This window comes from Penicillium expansum (genome assembly GCF_000769745.1).
Source record: "Penicillium expansum strain MD-8 chromosome Unknown contig177, whole genome shotgun sequence".
In the NCBI taxonomy this organism is placed as follows: domain Eukaryota; kingdom Fungi; phylum Ascomycota; class Eurotiomycetes; order Eurotiales; family Aspergillaceae; genus Penicillium; species Penicillium expansum.
In genome coordinates, this window is record NW_015971244.1 from 80,897 (window position 1) to 94,258 (window position 13,362).

Consider the following 13,362-nt stretch of genomic DNA (forward strand, 5'->3'; position numbering starts at 1 on the left):
AACAATCTTCACTTTGTTTCACGAGCTGCGAGCATTAATAGCTTGCTAGGCATATTTGTGGCCGTTCTTGACGTTCTTTCCAGTTACGCGGGTTGCTGTTCCATCCGTATAAACAACGCGACGAGGACCAAGACCATTTATTTACACCACCGGACTGCTGTGGTAGTGAGCTTCTTTCAACTCAAATTAGCATGAGATCGCATCGTCGCATAACATTTTGATACATTAAAAGCTCTATCGTCCACAAAGCTGTATTTGAGCATTCTCCCTTCAAACACCTCCGCTACTTGCGACAAAGACACACGCAATGGAAGAACCTACAGATGATGGAATCCGGGAGCTCATGTACCAGCTGGAAAATGCTGCTATCAAATGCTCTGAGCGATGCCTTTATCAATCCTCAAAATGGTACGACTAATAAGCTTGATGCACACAGGCCTGGCGTGCTAATGATGTTGATGAACTCAGGGCCGCTGAGATGCTTGATTCTCTCCGGCCTTTAGATCACGAAGACACTGATCTTGAGTCTCCGATGGACATTTCAGATCCTCCTCCGCCGGCAATAAATCCTTACCTCAAAGTGCGCGATCCAGTAGAAGCAGCCCTTGAAACGCAAGAGTCCTACAAATACCTGCTTGCCAAATCCTACTTCGATACCCGTGAATATGACCGATGTGCGGCCGTATTCCTCCCTCCGACAACACCACCCGTTCCTTTATCGATTACCTCTCCCAACTTGAAGCCGAGGCCATCGCGAACTTCACAGAAGGGCAAGGACAAAGCTTCGCCGTTTCAAAGCTCAAAGAACCAAAAGACCCAAATACAGCAAAATCCATATCCGAAACTCAGCCAAAAATCTTTATTCCTTGCCCTGTACGCAAAATATCTAGCCGGAGAGAAGCGCAAGGAAGAGGAAACGGAGATGGTGCTAGGTCCGGCGGATGGTGGGATGGCGGTCAATCGAGAGTTGTCCGGTCTCGCTAGAGGTTTAGATGGATGGCTATCCGAACGAACCGCACAGGGCTTGGATGATCGAGGGCAGGGATGGTTGGAGTACCTCTATGCCGTGGTCTTGTTAAAAGGACGGAATGAGGAGCTAGCGAAGAAATGGCTGATCCGCTGTGTGCATCAAAACCCGTACCATTGGGGTGCCTGGCAGGAACTGAACGACCTCTTGGGCAGCACAGAAGACGTAAGTTATTCCCATCAATGTTTCCTTCCATCAGTACTAATTTTACCAGTTGAAACAAATCCTCGAACTTTTGCCGCAAAACGTCATGAGCTTAATATTCTATGTCTACTGCAGCCAGGAGCTATACCAGGCCACAGAAGACACATACAGGTCACTTTCCGAGCTACAGTCAATGTTCCCAGAAAGCGCATTCCTCAAAACACAACACGCGTTGTTGTTATATCACTCGAAAGGTAAACTCTCCCGGCTCCGCCGCAAGGCGCGGTTGATGCGTGAGCTAATATCATTCAGACTTCGAGGAAGCATCCCATATTTTCGAAGGCATCCTAGCCACATCACCACACCGCTTAGACAGCTTAGATCACTATTCGAACATCCTTTATGTAATGGACCAGCGCCCTCAACTTGCGTTCGTGGCTCAGGTCGCAACTGCCACCGACAAATTCCGTCCAGAAACCTGCTGTGTCGTGGGTAACTACTACTCATTGAAATCCGAACATGAGAAGGCAGTAATGTACTTCCGACGCGCACTCACCCTGGACCGGAACTTCTTATCCGCATGGACCCTCATGGGCCATGAATACATCGAGATGAAGAATACTCACACCGCCATCGAGTCATACCGCCGGGCTGTTGATGTCAATCGCAAGGATTACCGCGCCTGGTACGGTCTCGGACAGGCCTACGAAGTTTTAGATATGTCTTTCTACGCCCTGTTTTACTACCAGCGCGCCGCAGCATTACGTCCGTACGACCCAAAGATGTGGCAAGCAGTTGGATCATGCTACGCAAAGATGGGCCGAGTGGAACAGAGTATCCAAGCTTTGAAGCGTGCATTGGTGGCTGGATCGTTACAGCCAGATGATGGCGGGCAAGCGGGCACTGGTGCAAGCCCTGGCTCTGGGAGTCGCAAGATCCTTGACCCAGAAACCCTGCACCAAATCGCGACACTGTACGAGCGTCTCGGGGACGAAGAGGAGGCCGCTGCATACATGGAACTCACTCTCCAACAGGAGTCTGGCGCCCCTGTTAATGAAACTCAAGCCGACGATGATGACTCTGCCTCGGAGAATGGCCTTCAAAGCGATCCCGAGATTGAGCATTCGGAAGATGAAGACACTGAGCTGTCGCAACGGCATCGCCGCAATCGCAAGCCTCGCGCAAAGGCTGAATCTCTCGCTATGCAGAACGATGACTCCATTGTTAGTGAGACGTGGAACGGTACCGGTGTTACAGCAACTACATCCAAGGCCCGTTTGTGGTTGGCACAATATGCCTCACGGAACGGCGATCTTGACCGTGCGGATCAGCTGGCAAGTGAGTTGTGTCAGGATGGAATTGAAGTGGAGGAGGCCAAGGCGTTGATGAGGGACGTACGGGCGAGAAGAGAAGGTGCGACCTAATTACATCAATTAAATGAGATATGTATGGATTATCATGACAGCGAAACACCCATGGATTTTACTGGTCTTCATGAATAATAACTACGATTGGAGGGCTCATTTTCATCTCGCAGAAGCAAGGCTAGCATTATAGGTGGCTCTTTGCGAATTAAGAGTGTTCATGTCCAGTATAATTGTCATTCATAAACAACAAGAAAGGGGGTATCAATTATATATAACATGAGCTAGAGGTTCGATCGAGGTGTACTCGCCCAACACAGCAATAGCTGTTTCATCAAAGCTCATCTCAATCCATGGGGTCCTTGGTCCAGAGCGCAGAGGGTCTGATATCTCATTTGTCATATCATAACAACTTTGATCCAATTTAAAGCGGAAGTTCTCTCTTCCGATGGACATATCATCAGATCGCTTGCTGAGACTCCATGAAAGACAGCCATAGAAATGATCGCGTCCAATATCTTTCCACGTATCACGGAGGCAGAAACGGAGGTCACCGGGGCGTAGGTCACGTCCCAACATGCTCGAGCCTAAAAAGAATATGCTTCCCATGGAGGGGAGTGGGCTTGTTCTAGTATGGACGAAACTGGAAAGGGTTGTGGCGAGACGGTGCATTTCTTTGCCTAACTGAGTTGCCTTGGGATCAAACAGGACAATTCCAAATACGGTCCCTTGTGACACGGCATAGGGGTTTGATTGTTGGAGGTGAGAAGTAGATTCATCACAGCAGAGATATCGAACAAATTTATCCAAATCACAAGCTTCGCGATCATTGCCGGGCTTTTCATCAATTTCGGGAATTGTAAAACTTCCCAGTGAGGTTTCAGGTGTCCATATAGGGATAGTTGTTAAAGGAGACTGGGGTGCCACGTTGCGTTTCTGCTTGGATGTTGTGGGCACCGATAATTCGTCCGAAAGTCGTTTCTGAGTGTCGTGTAATTGTTGAGGGTGCTCTTCATGTGCGGATGTGAAACTGATTGTCCGCACAGGACGTATAAAGCCAGAAGAGTCTTGCGAAGCGACCTTTCCATCGTCCTGGTTGGAGCGCTGACGAGACGACAGGTTCTCGTTGTCCGTCAGTACACTGGTCCCGAGAACAGGATTCTTATCTTCCATGGGAAGTAATGTCTGATCGATGTAGACTAGAGGGCACAGTGGATGGTCATTATTTAATGAATCATGGCTGTCTTTCCCTACTGGATCTTCACGTATCCCATCCATCAACGGAAATGCGTCCATAAAGCTTTCTTCAGAAGTAGTGGTGGTTTGGGGCGCCTGGGATGACGGGGAGTTCGTCTCCTCGTCGGTGTCTGAACAAGTCGCTTCTGGGCTTGGAGATCGCACAATATATTGATCAAATCCACTCCCAAGCTTGAGTCGTTTTGACCATTTCTCCCGTTCTTCCAATTCATCCGCAGGCACAGCCCGGGCATTTTCTGCTGCAGTCAACAGTTCATGGAAAGAGGTACACTCTTCCACCGTTCGGTCCGAGTGTATCTTCAAAATTCGAGGAAATCGAAGTGTGAAGTATCTCGCGCCAGATGGTTTTTCAAATCCACTTCCCAGCATCTCAACGATGAACGGGCGCTTGAACAAGGCGGTTGCAGTCGGAAGCCCTTCGTGCCCATACTCAATGTGAAAGCCTTCAAACGTTTCAGGTTGACGTGCATAAAACTCGCCGTTTTTATTGAGGGTTTGCATGGTCTGAATGCTCATACAATGTCGGTTAATCACATCAACGACTCGGAAACGCGGCAAAGCGTTCCCCTCTTTAACATGCTCTGGGTTCAGAAGACAGCCAACATAAAAGTGAGTCCATTTCAGCCCTTTGATTTGTGCCAAATCAGGAGCGTCCCGCGCGTTGTAGCTAGCCCCGATCAACGCAAGGTCTAGTGTATCTCCAAGGCCGGGTATATAGTCTTTCTTAAGTTTGACCCATCGGCCGAACATATGATCCACACCAGCGCAGTATATCGGAAAGTAAGGCTCGTCAGAAGCCTTCAAGACAAATCCCTCCCAACGTTTCGTAATTGCTTTCTCGAAACTCTTTTCCAGTCTATGGTAGCTATCAACTCGGTTGAAGTCCAGCACTTCCTGATAGGCGAGGTCCGCTCGGCCTGGGATAGTCTTCACCACTTTCTGTAAAAGTAGTCGTCGTTCCCGATGAGGCTTGGCAAGGCATACATCGTTATCAAGGAGAAGAATGTCAAAGAAAATGATCATCAAGTGCTCGTACGGTTGGGGCCTGTATCAATCAGCAAAATGACCAATAATTTAAAAAGGATAAAAATTTACGGAGAATCATTGTCAACACCAATCATGGCGCCGGATCGTGGAAGGAACCTCCGAATTTTGTTGAAATCCATCAGATCACCATTCTGGTCATTCCATACAAGCAGTTCTCCTTCAAGGATACAGCGGTGCGCAAATTTGCAGTCAGGCAGTCCAATCCGGAGCGATCCTTCTATCATAGGTATAATCTTATCTTTATCCGCGGTCGAGTCCTTGCCACTTTTGGAGAAGATCTGAATCGGGGTATATTTGTTAGAGAGATCCACGTGGATCTGACAGTATTCACCATCGTATTTCCGTTCAATGCTCATTCGACGACCGTTGGCCATTTGGTGACAATGTTTGATACTCCGCGCTTTATAATAATCGGGTCGCCCCACCTTGATACCAGGACGAGGGCGCATATGCTGTAGAGCAATCGTGCTAAGACTCTTAGCTGATTGTGGATCCGGGTTTGGAGGGAAGTGCTTTATTGGATCAGAAGCAAGCATCTCTAATGCCCCTTCAAAAGAGCTCTGAAGCTGGAGCAGTTGTGGCAAAAGAAAGTGAAATTTCTTCAGGGTATACTGTTCCGGGAAAACGATGGGAGAGTAGCTTTTGAGAATCATGCGAGTGAGCCATTTGGCATCGCGGCTACTTGATCGACGGTACAGTTTTGATAGGATTTCTTCGACGTCCACAGCTGTACGATTCCAACGGATCAGAGGACCAGAGAAGCGGCAACGCGATGCAATCATAGCCATGGCACGATCAATTTCTTCTACCGACAACTCCTGGCCCGCCGGAATGTAATTCTCGGCCTGTCGCATGACAACTTCGACACACCCTCCGAGATCAAAGCCACCAGGACTTTGCCATCGATTTAGTTCGGAAAGTCTCGATGATCCCAAGCCCAAGCAGCGCCCGATGACTCTTGATAGCTGCATGACTTGCAGCCAGTATACTCGGTCCGTTCGTTTTTCGGGGAACATACACGAAAGCAACGCCACACGGTCTGTGTCGACATGATGAATTGTCCGTTCATGTCGAGAGAACCACTGGGCGACTGTTCTAATGTCCGGGTTCTGGTTCCTGGCGGCCGTGGATGCCTTAGCCGTTTTGCTGTCGTCCAGGTTGGACAGCAGATCACACAAAAGGGTAAATTTGAAGCCCATGGCCCATATCTACGCGAGTTACCTAGTAACTCTACATAAAATTGTGGAACAATCCGAGGTATAGTCAAGTCGACCAAAACTCGAGACTCCCGAGGTCGAAACTTCCCCGTCCGAACGCGAATATGGGAAAGAGGGATGACACGTGAGCACGTGACGAACATCGCCCCATTTGTATAGAGAACTATACGGAGTAAATCGGGTTGACAATGTAAAGCCAGGTGCAATTTTCTCATTTTGTGGGGTCTTAGGGAAATTATCCAGGTGTGAAAGCCTCCCGAAAATACGGAATGAGGAATTAGAAGGCCAGCACGTTTTGTGTTAGCAAAAGCTCTCACTGGATCCATCTTGAGTCGATCCGATATTTCCGTGTATTCATTGCCGCAAACTCAAACCCTTCTGGATGTCCCCGGTCAATCAGCCAGATTTTGCCGTCAGAGTCTAGAATCAAGTTTCGAGGTGCGAAATCGTAGTGAGTATAAGTATAACTGTTGAAAACAAATGGTGCAGCATCAGGTGGTGCTTGATGAAAGTGTTGGGTGATTTCAAGTCGCCGATTGTACCAGGCCTCTGGTTGCTCTGTCGAGCTGAATGGGTCAATGCCGACGTCTGGGAAAAAGCGAGCACGGGGTACACAGGCTGAAAAGCCTACTGGGCCTGGTACCAGCTCTTGTCCCTTGGGTAGGGGCAATATTCAGCACCCGATAGACTTTGGGAACTGAGATTTATTGTATTTCTTCCCCGTCCCCGTCCCCAGCCCTGGCAATGAAGTCATGGATATTGGCTTCACATGGTCTTGAATTTATCCCTCCTTTCATAATCAATGTCTGTGATAAGCGCACCATCCGTGTCCCTTGATAGTGATGAATAATTGGTGCTGTGTTGAAGAGTTGGGTCAGTGTTTCATCTGAAACGAGGGAGATGTCAACACCATCGAGGGGGTAAGTTTCGGGCTCTGGGCCGTTTCCGCTGGCAGTCTAAGAAAAGCCTTTTGTTAGCCGGATTAAAGTGAGCCTGTAGGGAGACGGATGATCCCACTTCATGTCCATAGCAAGTCCATTTTATCACCAAGCGGGGTAGGCGCCTAGGACAAAGCTCAGAGAAAACAACTCCGCTACACATGGTATTGGGTAACGTGTATGACAAAATGGTATTTCCAAGGTTGCCCTGTAATGTGCACTTTGTTTTTTATTGTTTGAGTGAGAAGTAGGTAATCTACGGCAGGTTTTAGACGCCATCACACGCCAACCTATATAATTTGACAGAAACCTCGTGTACAGCAATGTTTGGTATAGATAGTCGGCTGTGTTTGCGGCCTTATGATGTCTTTTTTGATGGTCTTTAGATACTCTTTTTTGATACTCTTTTGAGATGGTCTTTTTAGATGGTCGTTTGAGATGGTCTTTTTTGGTGTCTTTTTAGATGGTCTTTTGAGATGGTCTTTTTTGGTGTCTTTTTAGATGGTCTTTTGAGATGGTCATTTGAGATGGTCTTTTCTGGTGTCTTTTTAGATGGTCGTTTGAGATGGTCGTTTGAGATGGTCGTTTGAGATGGTCGTTTGAGATGGTCGTTTGAGATGGTCGTTTGAGATGGTCTTTTTAGATGGTGTTTTTTAGATATATATAAAAACGGTGAAAAAGTCATACTCTAAGCTAATGTTAAAGATAAAGAGTTACTTCTAATTCTTTAGTTTAAAGGGTGTAATAAGAAATAAGGGGATTCTAGGATTTATATAGGTACGAATAGTATTATATTTAGTACCTATTTATTTTAGAAGGCATTAATACCTTCGTACCCTGGGCTATAGGTATGGATTATTCATTAATTCAATTTATTACTAGTTTTCTGCCTGGTCGGTTGGCGCGATAGCTTCTAAAACCTGCCGTACGCGGGTGTCAATCTAAGGTTATATGATTCTTATTTATTTCTTTCATTCAATTGTAGTGGTGGTATAAAATCATCTACGTAGGAATGCCGGCTTAAAATTCTGGTGGTAGTTATATTCATCGGAGGCCAGCTCCAGGATTCTAATTAATCTGACACTCAATTGGGTTAGAGCGTATTGCTTCATCTTCCATCGGACCGATCACGCCTCTCCCTTCCCATTGTCAGCCTTCTGAACCACAATAGAGTCAAGCTCTTCGGCCTTGGGATCCAAGTCTTGCAGACTATTCGGTGAATCGATATGGGCCAATTCAACTAGGGGAGCAGTATTATTGAAACTTCCTGGAGCGAGTGTGTCTGAGGCTTCTTCCACCGAGGATGATGTCTTTCTCGCTCGATTTCTTCTTCTGCGTCGACGATGGAAAAAGAAAGTGAAAATGGCGGCGAAAACGAGCACCATACCGGACACAGCACCAACACCGATTCCAGCCATAACACCAATCTCATGTTTGGTCTTCCTGGGATTGCTACTGGGGGTGCTTCTAATCGTAAGTGTCCTGGTGCCATGCGCAGCACCGCTGACACTCGCCGCTTTGATAGTCGCAAAGTCAAGACCCGCAATTGTTGGTAAGGCGGCAATGGGGTTAATAGGCCAGAGTGAATTGACCGAGGTGGCGCAGGAAGGAGTAGAAAAAGCAGATGGCGGTTGGGTATTTGTAGTCACAGCGGACCACCGGCCTTTCAAAGCATCGTAGTCGGGGAGAGTTGTTGGCGTACTAATCCCAGAAGTAGTGTATGAGACAAGCCCGTGGTTACTTGCTCTGCGTGACGTTAGTTCTTATCAAACAAGAAGCAGGGACAAAACTTGCTCTTTCCTCCACTGGTAGACATTGGTGCCTCTCCAAATACTTGACATTTCAGACTCAGAACTCGCAGACTGATCCCCAAAGAGCTGTGGAGGAAAGGCATTGCAGCTATTTTCAGAAAAGAATACGGGAACTGCTAGGCCTTCTAGCTTCGACGTCAATTCATCGTAGTCAGAGGCGCTCACGGGTGAACTCCCACGCCACTGGCATCCATTGACTGAATAGAAGTCGATGGCCTCATTACTCTTGCCTCCACACACAAGATATTCTCCTAACTCTTGCATGTAGGTATCTTCTGCACTTGTGGCGTATCCAATCGGTATGGGACGATACTGCCTAGCCGCAGTATACGCTTTCATATCCCGAACTGCAGCCTTTAGATACGGGGCTACGTCAACTGTAGAACCTATTTTATGCTTTCAGATCGTGTAAAGACGGTTAAGGGTGGATTTTCATACCTTGATCCTCCATGTGGGGACCGGAAACAATTTCATTTCCAATAAGAAGCCCCAGGAGATTTTTATACCCGGCCATCGAATCAAGAACAGCTGCGTATTGTTTGAAAACGTCCATTTGCCAGGTGAAGTTGGCCTTATGGTCAGAGATGTCAGTATCCATATTCAGAGAGCACCTGCTAACCAGAAATATTTACTATGTTTGGCCTAACATCCATTTCTGTCATGTTCACAAGGGTCGAGTCCCTTTGACTTGCCATGTTCGCAATAACATATATTCCATTGTCCTCAAAAATCTGCATGCATTTATCGTGGCTCTGCGTCGCATCGGTGTAGTACACATTGATAGTGTTCGCCCCCAGTGCCTTTATGATAGGCCCATCGATTGCACACTGGCTGGCTCGTGAATCGGCCAAAACATCGATTGGAGTTAGAAAACCAGAAGATCTTTCGGCATAAGAGACACCTATTACGAACATATTAACTTTGAATCAACCGCACAGATGTTCAAATGATCTTACCTCTAATCTGAAATCGATTGCCACCACTCAATAACCCATTTCCCGCAACGGAGATAACAGGCAGCGACATTATGTCAAAGCCTAACGAAGGCGTAATGAAGATGCAACAAAAAATGCGAGGAAAACGACAATGCGAGATAGTAAACATGGGAGATATGACCGGGGAGAAGTGAGACATGGGTTTGGGAGGGGGCATATCTCGGATGCTACATACAGATCTATGCTTTACCCGACCTAGCCTAGCGCTGACCTGGAAAGCCTTTTTTTCAATTGGAATAAACAAGTTGATACCGAACCCTTTATCTCGAATATAGTGGCTGTTCGTTGACACCCGAGCGCACGAGCCAGAGTCGGAGTCCGGTATCTCACGGAGTATTCTTTATTCATTGTCTTGAATGTTTTCACATTGAATATATGTTGTATTTCAAGTGTACTTCGGCCTTCTGTTGATATGCTCATAGGAAGTTGAATCTATTGATGGTCTACTATTGACCGTTCAACCAACAAAGGCGGGCTCTGTGCCCCCATCACAACCCTAGTTTCCTTCTATCTTTCCATCATTGCATCCCAAAGCACTAGTTTGATGGTCTTCGTCTTGGCGTGGCTCTATCTCAGGATGTTCAAAAACGGCAGCACGGATGCCTTCCACAGGACTGTTTATAGTCTGTTTAAAGTCTTCTACTTGACAACACTATGACACAGAGAAGAACAATCGATGACACCACGAGCCACATCGGGAAGGTGATAAATCCCCGAGTATATGAAAGAAAGCTGCTGGTGATATACGTCGTTCCACCACCCATGTATGAGCTTAGATCCATCCGGTGCAGTACAGGTGCTGTTCAATTCAGCGACATCCTCGATTAGTTTTTCGATTCCGAAATCCGCATAGTACGGTGAGTAAGTCTGCTCTGTTCTTTCCGTGACATCTTAACATTCACTGAAACACCAAGGGTAGTGAATCCATTGAATTCGGAGTCACCTGTGGAGTATGTTGGCTATTCGTGGTTAGGCGTGTCGGGCAGGCTATTTAATATCGCAATCTCTAGCCGTGGGTCATGTGTTTTATTGGAAAGCGGCATTGTGATTCGGTTTTCTCAATCCCAATTCTTCAAGTGCTGTATCCACGGGAAGTGCAACTGGAGCTATTCCTCGGAGTGTGTTCCTCTGTGTGGGTCACTTCGATGTATGGTTGATTCGCTGCCATGGTGGCTTTTGATTTCGGCTTAAGCCGTTGATAAACCAGAACCCGGCCTGCAAAAGTCAGAAGGATAACGAGAAACGCCATCTTTCAACGAGAGGGGTGGGCATACACCTTGGCACAGCGCGCCAAGATGACCCTTCAGCCCCCTAGATTAGGGGACCAAATAGGGCTCTGCCGTTGTTACATCCAGCCCTGGGAAGGCCAAGGCCTGTGGCATGAAACTTGGCCAATCGACGGCCTAAAGCCTTACAGCCATTTCTAGCCGTCTATTGCCGTCTGCTACTTTGAGTAAAAGTTGTGCAAAAATTATGTCTTCAAGAGCCAATTCAGAGGGATTATACGAAGTAGCTAATGAGGAACCAGCGGTGACCCAGGCGGTCAAAGTTCACTAGGGCACTAGCGGCTGGAGACTGCCGTACTACGAGAGCTCGTTGGAAATTGGACATTTGGGTGTTTTATTCGTGAGAGTAAGTCTGTGATAAAAGTCGAAATAACACATTTGGGCCCATGAGCCAGGTCAAACCTCAAAACGGCTTTGAAGATTATGTATTCGCCGAACACCGAGCCATTTATATGAAATCAAGGACGCCGGATGTAAAAAAAAGAGAAAACATACAGCCCTCTTCCTTTAGAGGATACCTTGCTTTTGCAAATCCAAGTAGATCCTTTCGGGCATAACGTTGCCCTCTGCATCCTCCATCTGAACGACATTATCCCGTGAATCTCTGTCCTTCTTCCGATCCTTCTCGAGCTGCTCCCAAAGCGCCATGGCCTCATTGATACTGGTGATCTCACGGAAGAGATTGGTGTTAGATGTGATACCGAGGCACTTCAATCCGTGGACATGGAGGTTTTCAGAGAAATGTTTATCAAATGCTCGTCGGCCCATGTAGGTATAGTTTCCGCAAATCTCGCACTGGTATTCGACACCGAGTCCATGGAGCTTGTAGAGCCAGAATGGAATAGGTTTTCCATCCCATGCCAGCGGCAGTTTCAATGGGTTGTAAACAATCTCCTCGTCCTCCTCCTCCGATTCCTCGCCAGCGCGAGGCTCGGGACCTGTGTGATCGAGGCCAGCCTGCACAGCCTCCCACTCCATTTGACGTTCACGTTCGGTCATACCCTGTCGGCGCTCAACATTGATTCTTGTCGCTTGTCGCTCCTCGCGCAGGACATTCGTCAGGGATCGAATTTGGTGTTCGCGTCGTGCAACTTCGCGCTCCTTCAGGCTGTGGGCCAACGACGTGACTTGGGATGCAGATGGCTTCTCGTCGGATGTGCCTGCTGTTTTGCGGGCTTCTGCCGCCCGAATGTGTTTCTTGCCGGTCAAGTGGCTTCGGTGCACGTTCTCGTTCTTGAATTCCTTCTCGCAATCAGCGCACCAAATGCCCTCGCCGGTCCCTTGGGTTGCTGGGCCAGATGTACCATTCTCGGACTTTTCTTCTGTCCAGCCCGGAACCTCCTTCGCAGCCCATTGCTTTTCGAATTCCTCGTCAAAGCTGACGAAAAGCTCGTTCAAGGGTTGCAGTGGTTGAACTCTCTTGACGAAACTCTCCAGATAGGTAGCAAGTTCGCCAACATAGCTGAAGTAACGATCGGAGATCTTGTCTTTTCGTTTAATTGGCATGGCGGGCGGTGTGAAGGAGTCGAAAATGTCGAGGTATTGGACGTATGACAAGCGCTTAACGCCAGGAAGATTCAGGTAATCTTCGTGAAGAGTAGTAAGATCCAGGTACTGCCCAAACCCTTCTTCGCCAGTGAACATGTTATCGATTGCGGTGCGGGGAGCCTCTCCTTCCGCTGTCTGACGACGGTTGTATGCTTGCTCGAGGTTCTCGATTGGTTCGTTCGGGTAGCGTTTGTGGTGCTCTTTGATTTCGCCCAGCTGCTTGTAGAACTCATCGAATTGATCGCCTGTTGAAATAGACTGCACTTCCTTCTCCCGTAGTCCATCAACATCCTGGTAGATCTCCAAGAGTCGCTTCGACTGGCTCTCGATTCTGTCTAGGAACTGGGCGACTTCATGGTCGCGAGCCAAACGGCCTCGGGCCTAACGAATTGGTTTATTAGAAAACGTGACTGACATTGTTCGGCGGTATACTCACATTTCGGGGCTCTTCCGCCACGCGATCAGCGATAGCCTGTTCCAGCCGCTCTAGATCCTCGTGGATGAACCTTTGATCTTCGAGCAACATATTTTCAATATGACTGCTACGTAGGAGCTTCTTTTTATCGACGCGCAAAGAGTGTTGACAAGGTCTTGTGGCGATCGCAAAAGACGTTTGCAATTGGCAGCTCCAACTTGCGGGAAGGTCATGTGACCCAAACCTTTCCACCGCGAAAAGTTGGGCCGGTTGACCTCACTTCTTAAGGCTTCACTCTTCGTGAATCCAGATA

The 13,362-nt window shown here is 47.7% G+C and overlaps 4 protein-coding genes across 4 annotated transcripts; 1 reads left to right on the forward strand and 3 right to left on the reverse strand.

The window, feature by feature from the left end:
• Positions 1-307: 307 nt before the first annotated feature.
• PEX2_055200 (anaphase promoting complex subunit CDC23) lies at positions 308-2,595 on the forward strand (the record flags this gene model as incomplete). The annotated part of the gene is made up of 4 exons (XM_016742794.1): positions 308-408; positions 469-1,192; positions 1,242-1,425; positions 1,484-2,595. 4 exons carry the CDS (start codon positions 308-310, stop codon positions 2,593-2,595), a joined length of 2,121 nt encoding a protein of 706 aa, XP_016600792.1.
• Positions 2,596-2,799: 204 nt separating this feature from the next.
• Positions 2,800-6,038, reverse strand: PEX2_055210 (ATP dependent DNA ligase domain protein; the record flags this gene model as incomplete). Its single annotated transcript, XM_016742795.1, has 3 exons — positions 2,800-4,731; positions 4,777-4,837; positions 4,888-6,038. 3 exons carry the CDS (start codon positions 6,036-6,038, stop codon positions 2,800-2,802), a joined length of 3,144 nt encoding a protein of 1,047 aa, XP_016600793.1.
• A 2,083-nt stretch (positions 6,039-8,121) lies between these two features.
• Positions 8,122-9,831, reverse strand: PEX2_055220 (Glycoside hydrolase, superfamily; the record flags this gene model as incomplete). The annotated part of the gene is made up of 5 exons (XM_016742796.1): positions 8,122-8,740; positions 8,843-9,182; positions 9,244-9,376; positions 9,438-9,706; positions 9,762-9,831. The coding sequence occupies 5 exons, from the start codon at positions 9,829-9,831 to the stop codon at positions 8,122-8,124; spliced, it is 1,431 nt and encodes a 476-aa protein (XP_016600794.1).
• A 1,762-nt stretch (positions 9,832-11,593) lies between these two features.
• Positions 11,594-13,160, reverse strand: PEX2_055230 (SF3a splicing factor complex subunit PRP9; the record flags this gene model as incomplete). Its single annotated transcript, XM_016742797.1, has 2 exons — positions 11,594-13,015; positions 13,071-13,160. 2 exons carry the CDS (start codon positions 13,158-13,160, stop codon positions 11,594-11,596), a joined length of 1,512 nt encoding a protein of 503 aa, XP_016600795.1.
• Between the last annotated feature and the right edge of the window lie 202 nt (positions 13,161-13,362).